The 19793-nt window shown below is 41.4% G+C and overlaps 1 protein-coding gene across 1 annotated transcript in view; it reads right to left on the reverse strand.

Annotated features, from left to right (window-relative positions):
* Window positions 1–19793, reverse strand: part of LOC122094115 (26S proteasome non-ATPase regulatory subunit 13 homolog B-like) — a 105722-nt gene that overhangs the window by 44056 nt on the left and 41873 nt on the right. The window contains exon 3 of the mRNA XM_042664792.1: window positions 285–365. Coding sequence (XP_042520726.1) covers window positions 285–365 — 81 coding nt within the window. The remainder of the gene's footprint in view (window positions 1–284; window positions 366–19793) is intronic.

The raw sequence follows: 19793 nt of genomic DNA on the forward strand, positions 1-19793 counted from the left end.
TTTTGGTCTTCTATTCAACATTAAAAAATAACAATGATACGATTCTGCATATACAGCTACAAACAGATTATCATTATGGGAAAAGAAGCCAACAATTTTGGTCCATATAACAAACCTTCTAAGCTACAAACAAAAAACCAAAAAGAGGGGACGGGAGGGAGTGATGTAGATAAGTCATTTGGGCTTATTTTATTGCAAATAAACCTTGGGTTGGGGTACTTGTAATCTACTCCTGCATTAGGGAGGGCCGGAATTGTTTAAGAAATAAGCAGAAACGCCCTTACAATTGGATGAGCTAGCAATTCCCCGAAATTGTAGATATTATCTCCAAGCAAGGCAGAGAGGGACAAATCAAATGCCAAATCCTGAGTCATGAAATTGATATTGAAACAATTAGCATTATGACATGGTCTCCACAAATATCAGATACAGTCCCAGTCAAAAGCAAACTGGAATCTTTTAGAAAGACGAGTAAATATAAAGATGTAAAAGAATGCAGATATAAATAAATGTAATCCAACTAGGAAAAAGTTAACATGTGATCAGAAACCTAGATCTAGCAATTTTGCTCCTCGTACCATTTGACCTACACTAGACCAGCCGCAAGTAAATTATACCCTCATTGCTTGGTGGTGAGCCATATTTCAATATTCAGCACCAATTGCTACTGTATAGGAATTACCAAACCATGAAACTCTGGATTGAAAAAATTGAAGCTAGCATATTTAATTCCCACATCCTCAGTTAATTGGAAAAGAAAACAAATTGTAAATTATTCTGATAGTTAGCTTCCTGCATGAATTTTTCTACCCAGGACTTCATGACTTTGCCCCACTATTATATCAAGGCAACCTCATACGGGATGTTACAGTTTGCAGTTTTTACTTACTTTTCGTAAAGAATCCCTAGCAACACCAGCCACCTTAAAACATGTAGAAATAGGCAAACCTAACAACCAGCAACCACCACAAGTGAAGAGAAGAGAAGAAGAACCGAGACTGCTAGTTCACAGAATCGCGAATAACAGTCTCCCTTGCTTTCTTATTTATAATTACTCAGTACAAGACAAAAAAGAAAATAGTAAAGAGGAAACTACCCTAATTAGGAACAAGGGAAAATAGGAAACCAAATTCAAATCAGAATAATATCTCCTAACTCTAGTAATAAGCCAAGTAGCGTGCGAGTCAAGAGAGGCATCTAAGTGATGCCACTGACCTCTACATGTGACCTTTGCACCCAAGAGAGGCATCTAAGTGATGCCACTGACCTCTACATGTGACCTTTGTACCCCCATGGTACAAAGGGTCCATTCTTCAACACTCCCTCTTAAGCTAGAGCATACAAAACACCCCTGCACAGTTTGGAACATCCTTTTCTGAAAGTAGGACCAAACAAGGGTTTGGTAAACATATCTCCAAGTTGGTTAGTGGGAGCATCAAACGGAGTGACAATTAACTTCTTCATAACAACATTACACACAAAATGATAATCCACTTCCATGTGCTTAGTTTTCTCGTGAAACATAGGATTACTTGCAATATAGATAGCCGCCTGATTATCACAGAATATCTTCATAGGTCAAGTGATCAGAAAACCCAACTCATGAAGTAATGACTTCAACCACATTTACTCAGCAGCAGTATGTGCCATGGCTCGATACTCAGCTTCTGCACTGGACCTAGCAACAGTAGATTGTTTCTTACTTCACCAAGTAACAAGATTATCACCCACAAATGTGCAATATCCAGTGACTGATCTCCTATCACCATCAGCACCAACCCAATCAGTATCAGAGAAACAAAATAAATCGACACTTTCATTGGGACGATAGACGAGCCCCTTCCCTGGAGCTCCTTTCAAAAACTTTAAGATACGACAGACTGCCTCCCAATGTATCTTCTTTGGAGATTGCATTATTGACTAACCACTCCAACAACAAATGATATGTTCAGTCTAATGACAGTAAGGTAAATAAGTTTTCCCACTAATCTCCTATGCCGGTATTTGTCTTCAAAGTCTTCACCATCAGTAGCCCCAAACTTCTGGTGAGGATCCATAGGGGTATCAACTGGTTTGCAAGCCAACAACCCCATATCATAAAAGATCAAGTACATATTTCCTTTGGGATAAGCTAATCCCTTTCTTAGTCCGAAGAACTTCAATGCCTAGAAAGTACCAAAGGGGACCCGAGTCCTTCATTTGGAAATGCTGAAGGTATGATTTAACTTCAGTAATACCAGCTTCATCATTGCGGATATAATAATATCGTCGACATAAACAACAAGAACAACAATCTTAGACTTTTGGTGCCGAAAAAAACACAGAGTGATCTGAGTAACATTATGAGAACCCATAACGAAGAACAATAAAGCTAAATTTGTCAAACCGAGCACGTGGTGAATGCTTCAACCTATAGATGCCCTTATGAAGTATGCATACTCTACCAAAATTCTCCCCCTGAGCGACATACCTCAGAGGTTGCTCTATATAAACTTCCTTTTGAAGGTTGCCATATAGAAAAACAGTTTTTTTGATATCCATCTAATAGAGAGATCAATCCATATTGAAAGAAAGGGAAATAAAAACATGAACGGAGTTTAGCCGTGCCACCGGAGAGAAGATTTCAAAGTAATCCACACCATAGGTCTAAGTATATCCTTTGGCAACCAACAGCATTTTAATACACTCAATGGAACCATCAAGATTATACTTGATATTGTACACCCATCGACAACACACAAGATCCTTGCCCCAAGAGGTAGATCTACAATAGTCTAAGCCTGATGAGATAATAATGCATCCATTTCCGTTTTCATAGCTACTTTCACCTAGGGTGAGACAAGGCCTCATGATGAGACTTAAGAACAAAGTTAGGAGACAAGGAAAAAGCAAGATTACAAAAATATGGAAGATGAGAAATGAACACATAACTATCAATAGGATAGGCCGCAAAGGATTTCTGAGTACAAGAATGCGTACCATTCCGAAGAGCAATGGGTTGGTTAGAGGGACCTACAATACCAGGATCAGGCTAATCGGTGGGAAGAGAAGGACTGGTAGTGGAGAATTGCGGCACAGTCTTCCGACGCTGCTGATACAACTCTATGGGGAGAGTAGGCTCATCGGCAAGAGAGATAAGAACCAGAATAGGTGGTTCATTAGGAGGAGCTGCAGGCAAAGCCAGGGATGGAATAGAAGTAGAATAATAAGCAACACTTTAAAGAAAGTGACATCAATACTAACAAATTGGCAACGAAAAAAAGGGTCATAACACTTAAACCCTTTTTGAGTTCGAGAATAATCAAGATACAAACATTTAACAGCTTGAGGGGATAATTTATAAACCTGAGGTTGTAAAATATGAACAAAACACACAACCAAAAACACGAGGACGTAGACTAAACAAAGATGCATGGAGAGGTAAAAAAATCACAGAGGAAAAGATTGACGTATGAACCCGATGCCGTGACCTCTACAACCCGATGTCGTGACCTCTGCAACTCCGATGCCTCTTCCCCCTGCAACAGCTCCTGCCATCGGAACCCCCCATATCCCCTTCAATAATCCTCAACCTCCAACCAACTCCACCCTGCCTTATTCCCCCTTATCGTCTCTTCCAAACCAGACCACTTCTCATGACATTAACCTTTTTGACAACCAATCCTGGGTATCGATTGTTTCCAAATCCAACTCCACACATCCCCTCTGTCCCCCCTTACCCCCCAACCATTCCACACATTGCCGGCCACACCCTTTTCTATCTCCCTCTATCTACCATCAACTCCTCTCCTGTAGGTCTCTGCCCTCCTAGCTTTCTGGACTTGGAAATTTCGAAATGGAAGAACTATGTTGTAGGTTCCTTTTTGGGAAGCCGACCTCCCTTTTCCATTGTCAAGTCATCTCTTTTGAATCAGTGGAAACTTGTGTGCTCCCTATCCACCTGCATAATGGACAACGGAACATTCATTTTCAACTTTGATGCCGACTCTGACAAAACCGTAGCCATCAACGGTGGACCCTGGTATGTTGGGAAGAAGCCAATATTCCTTCGGCAATGGGATGAATATACTTCATTCAATAAATCAAAACCCACCTCCATCCCACTGTGGGTTATCTTCCCCAACCTACCTATGCATTTCTGGTGCATTAAAGGGCTCAGTTTAGTTGGCTCCCTCATCGGCAAACCCCTCTACTCCGACAAGAGAACCAAAGTGATGGGCAGGTTATCGTTTCCAAGAATTTGCATCGAGGTGCAGGCTGATCAAACCCTCCCTAACTCGATCAAAATCTTAGACGGAAATGGCCATGTGTTTGATCAGGATGTCAAGTATGATTGGATCCCCCCAAGCTGCTGCTCCTGCAAGTGCTTTGGCCACCAAACTTCTCTCTGTGACAAGCGTCCGAGATCTACCAAGGAAGTCTCTGATAATCAATATGACTTAACCAGGAAAACTCAGATCGACAATCCCTCCCAAGATGCCAGTTTCATGCAACAAATCTAAAAATTAAAAATTAAAAAATTAAAAAAATAAAAAATTGCAAATCCCGGCAGACGCTTCCAGATCCGGCAACAATCTCGGCATTCGTCAACAATGTTATAACCTCTGGTTCTCAATCGATCTCTTTACCCACTGGTCTCAACCACTGTTAGTAGAAACGTGTTCCGTTTTTTACCGTTTAAAACACATTTTACCGTATGCTTCCCAAAGATGCTTAAAAAAACAGCAAACTTCAAGCATTCCCGTTCTAAACACATTTAAAACACATTCCCCTTTTTATGGAATTTTTTAAGACTTGATTCTTGAACATAATGTCTACTTAATTGACCATATATCTCTCTCCCGAACTCTGATCAACCTAATTCTTTCACCAACTGGAAGCTAACGTAATGGACTATATTTCTCATGATATTACATTCAACTCAAATTCAATTCACGGACCCCGAAATTAAGCTATAACCTGATGTATTTTCTGAAAAATATTTCTAAAGTTTTGACTCCTAACTCTAACTAAACATAGATCACTTCGAGAGTGTGTTGACTATGTTGACAACAATAAACAACACCATAACCTAGTCACACATGTATAGTGTATGAATTTAGAATTGGTGTTGGATGATATTCAATGATATGTCTTAAAACTTATAATGAGACATGGGATGTATAGGCATTAATGTTAGATATTGTAGTTGTTTTGAACACTAAATGCAGATATTCATATAATAATTCCTTAATTTATATGAGTAAACTACCGTTTTTTTAGTACCGTTTGTTTGAAATCTACACGTTTAAAACCCGTACCGTCCGTTTTTTTATTTTTATCGTTCTCTATTTTTTTTACCATTTATTTGACCGTATCATTCGAAAAATTTTGCTATTTAAAACCCATACCGTCCATTTCCCTTTTTTTGTTGTTCCCATTTTGCTAACTATGGTCTCAACCCATTCTCGATACTTGAGATGGCAGACCCTATTTTGGCTACTGACGACGACCTTGCTACCCTACCCAGCTATGAAACTACCTCAGTTCTCCCATCAATGGATTCTTCTGCTCCTGTTTGTCAGGCCGAGCCTACTTCAACCCTGGCAAACTTCTCCCCCATCCTCAAAGCGTCTCTCCCACCTCTATAGCCACTCTCGATGGTTGCTAATATCCCTGCGACTAACCAGCCCACGAACCAAGAGATCACTTCTCTGAACCCAACTCAACCTCATACAAACCATTTAACCTAAACCAGTTATGAACCCCTATTTGTCCCACTGAACCAATTCCTTTTGATTCACTTATTAAACCAGTTCTCTAAATACCCAGAAGACCACCCTTTGTACCCAGGTAATTTGTACAACCCGACCCATCCTTTCAAAAATCATATCCTACCCATTAGCCAACCCGACCCAACCAACCCATCCAACCCCTCTCTTCTTAACCTGACTACCCGTGACAGTCATGGCTCTTCTCTGAGGATCACTCCAACTCTTGGCCCCTCGCCCATCCACGGCAATTGCTCGACATTGAACAGTACATCGTCTCCTTGCACTTCCACTGATATCGTCGCCACGAAAGGACCTAATCCTTGCTCGGCTCTTCTCAATCATCCGACGATGCCTGGTCCTCTCTCCGATGTGGTTCAAGCCTCTGCGCCTGTCTTTAGAAGTGTCGCCAACCCCCCTAGTTCTGATTCCATAGCTGACGGCTGCTCCAGAGACCCCCTTTAGCCTCGGAAGGCCCCTTGATTCTCTCCTCCAGCTCTTAAGACATCTCCTCTTGGCAGGCCTTGGAAGGCCCCTCCACCCCCTACATCAGCCTCCAACCTTGCAATTCTCCTCCTTTGGCATTTGAAGGCTCGCATATCATGGAAAGCTCTCACCTTCTAGCCTTCGAAAGCCTTGCTATCTCCAACCTGAGATTGCTTCATTCGGCTTCCTCTCCCAAGAAGGTTCATGCGCAGTGCCCCTGCTCCACAGGGACTCCATGTGACTGCCCAAGTCAATAGCAGTGCCCCACAGATTATCTACACCAGCAACACTCTTCTGACCAGAACTTCAATTGGCCTGGGTCATTGAATAAAATTCCCTGTGAAGGTGTTGCTCTAGTTTTGAACAGTTTCACCCCTGATCCCCTGGCTAAGGAGCCTTGGAAGAATCATACCACCCCCATCCCTTACAACCCCCACCCCATCTCTATCCTTAAAACCCCCATTATAACCTCCACTTCCACCTCCACCAGCAACCATAAAAAACCAACCAAAAAAGCCTCTTCCATTATATAACAAGATCCACCTCCAACAGCTCTGTCCCCCCCCCATCATCGGCTACAGCCGTAGGTACCCCACCGCCTCCAGCCCCTCAATCCCAAATAGCACTCGCAACTTGTCCAAGCATTCTTTGGCTCTTTTCCCTCCTCCCCTACCTCTAAATGATTCCTTGGACCATCTGGAATGTTCGAGGGCTCAACTCCTCGGCTAAACAAGCAAAAATTAAATCCCTCATTTGCTCCTCGAAGTCCAGTCTCTACTGCCTTCTGAAAACCCGTGTTCTTGAGGTCAATACCTCTCGGATTGCCTCTTTGATTGCCCCCATCCTAGTCCTTCCATTCCTACTACCTTCACAGTCCCAATGGAAGGATCTAGATCTTATGGGACCCCTCCCACCTATCCATCTCTTGCCTCTTCTCCTCTTCTCAAGTCACTCATATTTCCTCTCCCACACCTCTAGGCCCTTCATCTGCTTCCTCTCCATGCTCACAATATGGCTTCCATCAGGAATCCCCTCTAGGCTAACCTGATTTCCTTAGCCCCCTCTGTGAATTCTAGGCCTTGGGGAATTGCTGGAGATTTCAATGTTATTCATTACAGCCATAAAAAACTTGGAGGAAACCCTATTGATTCTCAAGCTGTGGACTCATTCAACGATTGCATTGATGACCTCAATGGTCGGGGGTTAAGCTTACTTGGCATAATAGAAGAGCTAGCACTTCTAGAGTGGCTTGCAAGCTTAAAAGGGCCCTTGTCAATGAAGCATGGTTAGATGTTTTCCCGTCCTCTCAAGCTTACTTTGGTGTTCCTGGTATCTCAGACCATAGCCCCACGTCTCTCCATGTCCTTCCCTTCCGCTCCTACGGTCCCAAACCTTTTAAATTCTTTGATATGTTGATCTCCCACCCTAATTTCCAGTCTCTTGTCCAGGGTGCCTAGAACATTCCCTTCCCCCACTCTTTATCCCCTCTCCTTATCCCCTCTCCTTGTTTTCACCAAAAAGCTTAAGAATGTTAAATCCACCTTAAAGCTTTGGAACTCTACCACCTTTAGCAATATCACTACTCAGGTTTCTGTAGGTCATGAAAATCTCCTTTCTATCCAAACCAGACTTTAGCTTGATCTCCATAACCCTATCCTGGTTGAGGAGGAAAGAAAAGCTACTTCTGATCTCTCCTTGCTTCTTAACCAGGAAGAAAGTTTCCTTCGACAGAAATCCAGCATCAAATGGCTTGAACTGAGAGACTCTAACTCGGCTTACTTCCATGGATCCCTCAAAGCTAGGAATAATGCCAACAACATTCCTAAGCTCATTTCCTAAGGCTTTTCAACCGCCCCTCCTCCCCCTCCCCCTCCCCCTCCCCCTCCCCCTCCAATCTGCTCAACAAGTTTGCTCTTGACGAGCTTCTCCCCTTCCTCCAATCCATCCCCAGCGAGGAAGAAATTCTCTCGGCCATTCTTTCCCATAAGGCTAATAAGGCCCCGAGGTCTTCAGCATGGGCTTCTTCTCTACTTGTTGGAATACCATCCGCAAGAACCTCATCTTGGTGGTGCATAGTTTCTTCTACAACCCCAATCAAATTGGTTGGATCAATCACACCTTCCTTTATCTTATCCCCAAGAAAGGTGTTGATTCTATGAATGATTTTAGACCCATTTCTCTCTGCAACCTCCTCTACAAGTTCATTGCTAAAATCCTAGCCAATAGAATTCAAAAAATTATTGACTCTCTTGTCCGTCCAAATCAATTCGCGTTCATTGCAGGCAAAAGCATCTCGAATAATATCATACTCTGCCATGAGATTGTACGTGGTTTTGACCGCAAATCTCACTCCCTGGCTGCCCTCCTCAAGATCGACATCCACAGCTTTTGACAAGATTAGTTGGGGCTTCATTAGCAATGTCCTGCTTCAAATGTCCTTCCCGGCCTCTTTCGTGCACTAGATCCAGTCCTACATCTCCTCTCCCAGATTCCCTGTCCTTGTGAATGGAAGCCTGGCTGGCAACTTCCCCACGAGGAAAGGAATCCGCTAGGCTGCCCTCTCTCTCCCCTCCTCTTCTCTATCTCCTTAGAAATTCTCTCCCGCTCTATCCAATCTGCCACTGACCTCCACCTCATCTCTCCTATTCCGAAATGCAAATCCCTCCTCTCCCATTTGGCTTTCGCTAATGATATCACGATCTTCTCCAAAGCTAATCCATTATCCATCTCCAATATCATGTCCACCCCTAATTCCTTTGAATCTATTTCCGGCCTCAAAATTAAGCCCCTCAAGTCCAATATCTTTCTTTTTGGTATTTCCCTTGAGGCCCAAGCTAACCTTTCTGGTATCTCTCGTATCCCGTTGGGATCTTTGCCTATCCAATATTTGGCTCTCCCACTCATTTCCTCCGGGCTCTCCTCCCACCACTGCACCCCTCTCCTCGACCATCTTAGGAAAAGGCCCTAGCTTTGGAAGGAAAACTCCTGTCTTTGGCTAGCAGACTTACATTGATTAGATCGGTCCTTCAATCCATGTATCTTTACTAGTCTGGCACCTTCATCCTCCTTGCCTCTGTCATTAAGTCTTTCGAGGGTCTTCTTTGCTCCTTCCTTTAGAAAGGCTCTGACTCCTCTAAATTCCTCAAGCCTCTCAGCTAAAAGAAGGTTTGCCTCCCCAAATGTGAAGGAGGTCTGGGAATCAAAAGAATTAAAGATGCCAACTCTATTGGAGTCCTTAAGCTCATCTGGAAGATTATCTCCAAGCAAAAAAGCATTTGGGTTGACTGGATCCTCCGGCTTTCTCAAGAACCACTCCCTTTGGACAGCCCCTTCCATTTTGGATGCCTCCTGGATTTGGAGGAAAATCCTCGAGCATAAGACCCTGGCTCTCACTGCCATTTCCTATAGAATAAGAAATGGTCAGTCCACCTCTTTATAGGACCCTTGGCACTCTTCGAGCATTCTGTCCAACCTGGTTTCCCCTAGAGTTATATACTCCTCCGGGCTTCATGCTAATGCTAGGGTCTCCTCTATCCTCTCTCCCAACGGTTGGTCGCCCCCTCCTCCCCCCCTCTTCATGACCTTTGGTCCTCCCTTCCCCCTGCCCCTGGTCAGAGAGGTCGAGATGGTCATTGTATTTGGCTCCCCGCTTCCAATGGGATATTCTCATCTGCCTCTACTTGGTCCTATGTCCGCTCCCCTTCTCCGACTGTTGCCTAGCATAAACTTGTCTGGTTTAAAGGTTATATTCCCTGCCAGAGCTTCACTCTCTGGCGATGTTTGTCCAGCTGTCTTCCCACCCAATCCTTCCTCATCCATCGCCATATATCCTTGTTAACCCTTCCTGCTGCTTATGCCCCTCGACTACTGAGGATATCCCCCATCTCTTCTTCTCTTGACCCTTTTCTTGCCATGTCTAGAAATCTTTCCTTTCCAAATGCTAGCCTTCTAGAAGAGCAATCCTTCCGACAGAGAATGTATTTGGGTAGACATGTCATTCTCTGGTTTGACCATTTGTGACACTATTGGTAAACTGGCCTTTTGCGCTACTATAAACCACCTCTGGATGGAGCGTAACATTCAGAGATGGACAGCCAAATCTAGATCCCCAGACAAGATTTGGAAATCAATCTCCTTTGATGTTGCCTCTAAAGCCCAGGCTCTCATCCCTCGATATAACCGCCCCATCCCTTTTCTCCCCCAAAAACTCACATATCATTTCTTCTTGGAACCTTCAGGTTACCTATCCCACACCCCCTGACTCCTAAGTTACCCTCCCCCCCTTCTCCCTTCACCCTTCCCCCTTTCCCTCCCCCCTTTTTCCCCTCGTATATTCTTCTTCTCTCGGTAATGAATTATTTTCATCCAAAAAAAAAAAGACATATGGAGATATGAAATAGAAACGAGGTATAATTATCCAATAAAGACGAGGGCTTGCGATTAATAAAGTAACAGGTAGTAAGAATTGCATCACACCAAAACTGCTTCGGAATATACATTTAGACAATAATAGACCGGAAATTTCTGCTCAGTAACATTTTTTTTTAGTATATGAGCAACTGGTTCGATGAATCATGCCATTAGATAAGCAGATCTCAGAGAGTTCTCAAGTGCATTTCAGACTGAATTTTTATTTGACGCATCAAAGTGAGTTTTTATTTCATGATAAAAGTTTTTGAACACAGAAAGAAATTGTGACCGATCTTTTGACAAGTAGACCTAAGTCAACCGAGAATGGTCATTAACAAAGCTAACAAAGTGCAAAAAACCTAATATATTACTAGCCCGACGGGAACCCCAAATATATGAATGAACTAATGAAAATAAAAAAAAAAAATTTACATCCACCACCCCTCGCATTTGCCCTAATTACATCATCCCCCCTCGCATTTCGTTTTTTACATTTAAACCCAAAAAACTAACACCATGAGTGAGGTGTTAGTTTTTGAAATGGAAAAGACTTTGAGGTGTTAGTTTTTGAAATGGAAAAGACTTTTTCACCCTTATTATTGTCTTGAACTAAAAATCCTAAGTCTAAACACCATTTTACCCTTGTGACATCTTCAAACCTAAAATCCCTAAATCCCCAAATCATAGGTCGCTGCATTTTCCTGCAAAGTGAAGGGAAACGCGAATCAGATCAATAATAATAAAAGACGGATTCAATAAGAATCAGATCAAACAAATCGATACTGATCCGAATCGATGGATTCAATCTCATCCGATTCCTCAGACTTTTGTTTATACAACCCACGCCGGCAGTTCAAAGAGATTTTTTCTTACACACGGACCAGTTAAATATGACAATAAAAGTGGGTTGTCTCGACTTGCGACCCAAGTAAATCATCTCTTCCGACTTGATAAAAGGGCTCAACCTACAAAGAATCAAGAAAGAATCGTCTTCAACTCTCATTTCAGAACTTCAGATCAGAGAAGAAAAATCCAGAAAGAATGGCTTCTGTGATTGATTTGCTGCCCAAGGAGTACGGCTATGTCATTTTGGTGTTCATTCTCTATGGTTTCTTCAATGCTTGGATGGCCGCCCAAGTCGGCAAAGCCCGAAAGAAGTAATAACTCTTCATTTTTCAAAATCGAAAGAGGAAAAATTATTATATTTCATCAATCAAAGCAAAACCCTTTAATGGTTGATGATTTTTTGCAGGTATAAGGTGTTTTATCCAGTCCTATACGCCTTAGAATCAGAGAACAAGGATGCCAATCTCTTCAACTGCGTTCAGGTTTGATTTCTAATATAAAAAGATCCATCTTTTGGTTGAAATCTCATTTCTTTTTTGTGGGATTTCGATTTTTTTTATTGGGTTTTGAGGATTTAATTGGATGGTGGTGGTGGGTTACAGTGAGAGCACCAGAACTCGCTGGAGATGATGCCGGTGTTCTTTGCATTGGTTCTGCTTGGAGGGCTTCAATTCCCTGTGGTTGCAGCTGGGTTTGGCTTTGTTTACATTGTTGGTCGATACTTTTACTTCAATGGCTACGCATTTGGAGATCCCAAGAAACGTATGAGAGGGTGAGTCTTTCAAATATAAATTACCAGATTCGAATTATATTGAGTCTTTGATTTTCTGCAAATGGGATTTTTTGGATTTCTAGAATTAAGAAGAATTGCTTCTCTCCTTCTTCTGCTTCTTCATCTTATTATTCTTCTGGTTTGTGGATTTGAACAGGGGATTCTATGCCTTGGCGTTGCTTGGGCTTGTTGGTTGCACTATTTCACTGGGGGTTAATCTTCTGCGCCAATGAAATTTCTGGAGATTAGAGATTGGATTTTAGGTTTGAAGATGTCTTTAGCAGATATCATTGTGAGTTCTAATGGTCTGTATTCCATATTTGAGAGAAAAACGAGATCATAAAGGAGATTAAAAAAGAACAAAACAGAGCAGATTTGGAAGAACAAGAAACCCTTGGTGACGACTTCCCTTCACTTCGCCGGAGATTTCTCTTCACTTTGGTGGAAAATGCAACGACCTATGATTTGGGGATTTAGGGATTTAGGGATTTTAGGTTTGAAGATGTCATAAGGGTAAAATGGCCTTTAGACTTAGGATTTTTAGTTCAAGACATAATAAGGGTAAAAAAGCCCTTTCCATTTCACACCTCACTCACGGTGTTAGTTTTTTGGGTTTAAATGTAAAAAATGAAACGTGAGGGGGGATGATGTAATTAGGGCAAACGTGAGGGATGGTGGATGCAAATTTATGAAACTACGAGCAGTAAACATCAAGCGACGATGCTCCCCCAGTTCACAAGCCTCGCACTAAAGAAGGAGCACGACAACTGGGGATCATCAACTGACGCTTAGATAAGGAGAGATGCCCAAGACAGAAGTGCCAATGAAGTGGAGATCCACTAGTAGAAGTAGCAGCAATAGTAGTCAGACCAGTGCCATCCAAATAATACAAGCCAGCCCCCTCAAGCCCTCCACCAATTGTCCTTCTGGTCTGAAGCTTCTGAAAGACACAATAAGAGGGGTAAAATGTAATAGAACAATTGAGAGATTTAGTAAGTTGACTGAAAGATAGAAGAGTAAAGGGAAACTTAGGAACAAATTCATAGATGAGGTAGGAGAGACCACACTATGACCTATTACTTGAGTAAAGGAACCATCAACAAGAATAACAAGAGAAGAATTAAAAACTTTAGAAATGGAGAAAAACAAGTCGAACTTACCCGTCATATGGCAGGAAGAACCGGAATCAATAATTAATGGCGTAGAAGAAGTACAGGCAAGAAGGGCAAAGTTACTGTGTGGGCAAAAGTAGCAGTGGAAGTGGAGGCTGATGCAGACTCAAGCTGTTGGAGACGCTTGAGTAGTTGAAGTCAATGCGAGGCACAATACCAGTGGAAGAAACGCCTGGTGCGGATGCAAGTGTGGTATCTCCAGAAGTACTATGTTCAAAATCAGTAGTGACAGTATTGGCCAACTCATTAGCCCACACCAGCCGACCATGTTTTTCCCAACATGTTTCCACAGTATGATTTGGCTTACCGCAATAGCTGCATTGACGAGAGGACTTGCCAATTGGCTGTCCTCCTGTACCACGGCCACAAGAACCACGCCACAACCATGACCACGTCTAGCCTTAAACGGAGTAACCAAACGATGAAAACGGGAGAAGACCTCATTGCAAGAGGGCACCTTCTCTCCAGTAAGAAGTTGACCTTTAACAGACTGATAATTAGGATGAAATCTAGCCAAGAACTTTGCTACGTGGAATTCAGGACGTTGTTTCTTTTTTTGTATGAACAAATAATTCATTATTGATCTTGATTAGTGGTAAGAGGCTAATGTATCTGGAGTTCTTCAAGAATGCCTTTATACTCACGAAAATACTCATTAAGAGTTCTGTCATCTAGCGTGAAGTTGAACATCTTTTCTTACAAGTCATAGGTACGAGAAATATTTTTCCCCTATGAGAAACTCTCCTGTAAGTCTTTCCAAACCCCTTTGGCAAGAGTGTGAAACATGACATTGGAAGCAATAGAAGGGTCAACATTGTTCCACAACAATATTTTAACAATGGAGTTCTCACGTATCCAATCATCATAAGCAGTTTTAGTAGTAGGATCCTTCGGGGGTTATTAGTAATGTACCGAAGCTTTCCCCTTAGCATGAATATAGGCTTCTAAAGCACGGGCCCACAGAAGATAGTTAGAAACCCAGGAAAGCTTAATATTAGTCACCTGGAATTGAACAGGATCAGTAGGTGCCTTCGCTTCAGCCATCACAGCAGCAAGGAGTAGAAACTCAACTATAGAGGATGAGAATAAGGTAACAAGTAGTAGAGAACCCAAGTAAGACAAAACACCCTGATCTGTAGCAGAAACAATATCTGAGGAAGGGAATAAAACCCCAAAACCTGAGCTTGATTAGAGAACTAGGCCAGAAGTTATGGCTGAAACTTTGCAGCAGAAAAACCTTCAGAAAACAGAGCAGCCGCAGGTACCAAAAGAAGACTGAACGGCACCTGATCAAGCCAATAGAAGGGGCTGATACTGAGGTCGAGTCTTCCTTAGGGTAAACAGAAACAGCCTTCAAAATGCTAGCAGCATCAGTAGGTAGGGCAGCAGGCAGCAGGCAGAAGCAGCTTCAATACTTGTAGTAAATAGGGCCAGAAATAGGGGCAGCAGCAATATAAAACTCAGAAAGTGAGTCGCGAATTCAGAGGAACAGCATCCTAATCATGGTAGTAGTAGAGAGAAGCCTGGTTGTCCTTGTATTATCATAAACCAGGAAAAAACAATGGAGATAAAGCACATGTTGCTGCAAACAGTAGGGAGATCACAATGGAGATAAACAGCACAGGTTGCTACAACCAATAGGGGAATCGATCCTTTGCTGTAGAACCAGACCTAGAACAATGGAAGGGGATTACTGGATATTTATGGCTCTGATACCATGTAAAAATAGGCAAACCTAACAACCAGCAACCACCCAAAAAGAAGAGGAGAGAAAAAGAGAAGAACCGAGATTGTTAGTTAACAGAACCTGAATAGCAGTCTCCCTTGCTTTCTTGTTTATAATTACCAAGTACAAGACAAAATAGAAACTAGTAAATAGGAAACAATCCTATTTAGGAAACAAGGGAAAATAGGAAACGAATCAAATCAGAATAATATCTCCTAGCTCTAATATTAAGCCAAGTAGCGTGGGGGTCAAGAGAGGCATCTAAGTGATGCCACCGACACCCACATGTGACCTTTGTACCCCCATGGTACAAAGGGTCTGTTCTTCAACAAAACAAAAAGATGAGAAGAATGGCTAGAGGTAGAGGCATTAGATGGGTTACTTGAGATGCATAATGAGCATGCCGCCCTTGATCAAATTCAGAATATATGGTTAAGAGAGAAGAACTGAAAAATTCTGGATGCCCTTTGAAAGGCCACCAAGTTGAAACTTCATTTCGTTGTTAGGCTCTTGTACAGTTCATCTGGTTGTCGAAAGCAGAATTTTTAGTTCCTTGGGACTGATGCTTGAGAAGTAGTGCTTGATGAGATTATGATCAAATTATTACTATCGAAATGGCTTATCAGAATACAATATTAGACTGATTCTGGGGCTTCATCTGAATCTATTATGCAAACATGGCAGGAGAGAATGGATTCCTCCACAAGGATCATGGGATCTGGATCCATGGTTCGAATTTCATCCTAAATGTTGAAATTTCGGCGAAATAACTGTCGTTTCAAGATGAGTGGAAACGAAATCCCATGCAGAGAAAGGGAATTACAGATTTCGGCAAAATTTAGGTCACTTCAACTCGTTTTTGGCAAAATTTCAAACATGGGTCATATATAAAAAGCAAGATTTTGACAGAACTGACTTATTCGTTGAAATTGTTGACAAAATGCTTTTGCTCTATTTTACCTGAGGGGCTCCAAAACTGCTAGAAAACCCTTTTTTTTATGCAAAATCCTTCATTTTGCTGCTGAATCAAGGCTTGGTGGTCAATTGTGAAGCATCCACTTCAACATTTGGGTGGTGGACATCATTTGGCCATTTTTTTCAAATTTTCAATTTTCCACCCATAGGGCTATTGTGATGTACTTTAAGAGATTCTTCATGCAAAGGGCAACATGGCCATCATATGTCATAACGTCTAAAGCCAAACTATCACTTTGGGTTTCCCAAGTCTAATGATTCAAAATGTAAAAACATGCTTAAGTATGAAATCCCTTAAATTTCTGGGAAACTTTCCAGATCTTGGGCATCAAAATGGCCATTACAAAATTACCACCAAAATGGACCAAATCTCGTTGGGATTTCGACCATTTTGCATAAACATTTCAGTTTCGATGGAGTTGAAATCCCACTAAAATTTGAAATTTAGAACCTCGTCTGGATCAGATTTTCAGAATGGTCTCAGCAGATTCCAATACATTATGGCTCACTCACTCTACTGACAATCAGAAACTCTGGTGTGGATCATCCATATCTTGCCCATAGATGAGATGATCCACTGTATTATTAGTGCAAGATCAGACCTGTTTAATTACTAGACCCAATCTTGCAGCAGGATCTCAAGAACACAAAAAACTAAAGGGATCTCAAGAACACAGTTAAATCACCAAAGTCAACCATGGTTAACAGAAAAGTCAACCATGTCAGATGAGGGTCAAACTCTAGGAATTAATCCCCCACAGCAAGTATTAATAACCTTAAAAGGATGAGAGAGAAATAATGGATAGTTTGAAAGCAATTTGAAAGACACTAAAATCTGAAAGTGGAACCCCAAAAACGCGAGAATCTAATGACTCCCAATCTATGATTCAGATCTGGATGAAACTTGGACTGAACCTCCTTTGCAATGGCACAACGCAAGCCCCAAAGTATTACTTGAATCCAAGGGTTGGATTTAAAGTACTTTTAAAACTATTAGATCTAAAATAGCAAAGTTGCAGAAATAAGATATTTTTAATAGCAGCAATTCAAGGCCTCAGAACAGCCTGAAACTGGGGTCTAGTAGCACTCTTGGGTGTCCCATTGAAACCCCAAAATCTGGTCCTGATCTGATTGACAGAACAGAAACAGGTAGACAAACAGTTCAGGATGGAAACTGAGATAGAACATAGCAACCACAAGTTAGAAAATCAATTATTTCTGCTAGGAATCCAATCACAGTAATCCAAGAAATAGGAGTTGACCAACAACATTGAGATCACCTAGATTAGAGATCCAGACAAGGCACAGCAACCTTAATCAACAGGGGATCTGAGATCAGTAACAGGTACAGTAAATCTCCCCATAAAACCATATCACAGGGTCATGAATGCAGAGATCTTAATTAACTCCTCCAGAAGTACATCTTCAGTGACTCAATAGCAGATAAGATCACAATTCAGCAGTAGAATTCTCCCCCTTGGTGGATACTCAGATCAGCAGTTAGCACCAATAGGAATCGATAGAACCAAGGAGGGAGAAGAAGAGGCTAAGGACCCATCATTCTATCAAAGGTCAAGGGAGTCTCACCCCATCTGTTTCACACAGAGACTTAGCCAAAGATAACCCAGAAGTTTATAAATCAATCAATCGTATCCTGGCTTTAGGCCTTACAATGTATATATAATAAACTGAAAGCAAAATCCTACTCTTAACTAGAACTGTTACAAGCATAATTGAATTAGGAACTAACTGAATCTAGAAATTATTTAGTTTGTACAACTTAAGTTGACTTATACGACAAGTGCTTAATTAAACAACTAACAAATTAAACTCCTGAAAGACGTGCTGAAATAAAATACTTAAGATTCCTATCTAATCAGCTCATGCAAGCTGGGTAACTCAGCCAAGAGCCCAAGCTGGCTGATTCGATAAACCCATGACCTAGGTGTAACACCCTAATTTCATTTCCCTACCTTCCTTGTGGACAGGCAAGATACCAGGCAGAGAAGGCCAATAATGGCATGGCCTAACAGGTAAAATATACCTATAATAGGGGTTAGGTGTAATAGAGAGTTGTTTAGACCAAAGGAGGCTAGTTTTAACCCAACCGGCGGGAGAGCCCTGGGAATGACAGGCAGGCCTGTTAACTTGGCAGAATCAGGATTTCTGATTCTGTGGGCCCCACTCACACACGGTAAGTATTTTGAAGATAGAATAAGTTAATACTACATATAAACAGAAGTTAGGAATAATTACATCATTAAGTGTAATAATATTATATATATATATATATGTGATTTACACCAAAGGAGATTGTGGAGGGGATATAAAAAGAGGAAAGGTCGGTTCAGCCTTTCTCTTTGCTGCTGAGAACAGAACGAAACCAGAAAAGAAAAGAAAGAAGAAAGAAGAAGGAAGGAAGGAGAAGAAGAAGAAGAGAGAGAGATTACCGAACAGCAGCTCAACCTCTATTGTACCTTGCGCAGCAAGCACAAGAAGAGAGAAAGAAGAAAAAGAAGAAGAGAAGAGGAGGAGGAAATCAAGAGGAAATTGAGGTTTTGGGACAGCACCTGTTGAAGAATGATGCTTGGGTTGGCCGATTTGGCTGAATAGGAAGATTAAGGTGAAAATCTGTGAAATTCAGCATGAGTTGATGATCAAAGATGTATGAAAACTTGTCTCCATTATGTAAATGGAAGGATTCTCTAAATCTGAAAGGGGAATTCTCACTACTCAAGGCCGAATAGGGCTGGAAGACTAAGATTTCTGCTTAAAATTCTTAAAACAGGAATTTAATTTGTAATTGAGGTGAAATCTCCTATTAATTTCACCGATTTGTGGTTTTAGAGACACATGCAAGATGAATTGAAGGTTTGATTCTATGCATGCATGAGGAATTTGGGAATGGATCATTAAATTGGAAGTTAGATACTGAAATTCCACCTTCAATTCATAATTTGGTATGAGAAATTGGTTCAATTTAAGGGAAATCTCAAATTTCTGCTGAAATTGCATGTATGATTTGAGAATTTAATTATGGAAATGTTGAATGGACTAATTGAAGATCTAATCTAAGTCATTATACTGTTATTAAGAGATTGGGACTTCAAAACAGAGAAGTGTGCATGAAATACAGAGTTTAAATTGTGCAGGATACTGGCAGAATCGAAATTCTGCAGAAAAGGGGCAACAGGCGGGAGACCACAGGCAGGCCGGTTGGCTCCAGAGGTCTCCAGCCGGTTGAGTTTTCAGAGGCTAGAAAGGCCACTGTATTGTCCTGTACCCTACTGAACTTACTACAGACATGGAATAAGGACAGTATAGCCCTTAGTTGATGGATTATCCATGGACTTTAATCTTAGAAATTATGAAATTGAATAGGATTCCTATTTGAACAGAAAATTAATAAAAGGGAATGGGAATAAGAATAACTAACTGAATTAGATTAGCAATAGGAATTTAGTTATATACCTGATAACCTAAGTATGTTATGGAATAGGGAAGTTGAATTTCAGTGTGGGAATCTACCAAACTCGGAGAAGTGACTTGTCTGACCTTAACTACAAAGGTGAGTGGGTGCCCTAACCTTTCTTTATGGAGTGTTTCTTATATTTTTCCTTTTGCTTGTTTTTTATGTTCATCCATCTATTGTTTGT

This window comes from Macadamia integrifolia, chromosome 11 (genome assembly GCF_013358625.1).
Source record: "Macadamia integrifolia cultivar HAES 741 chromosome 11, SCU_Mint_v3, whole genome shotgun sequence".
Classification (NCBI taxonomy): domain Eukaryota; kingdom Viridiplantae; phylum Streptophyta; class Magnoliopsida; order Proteales; family Proteaceae; genus Macadamia; species Macadamia integrifolia.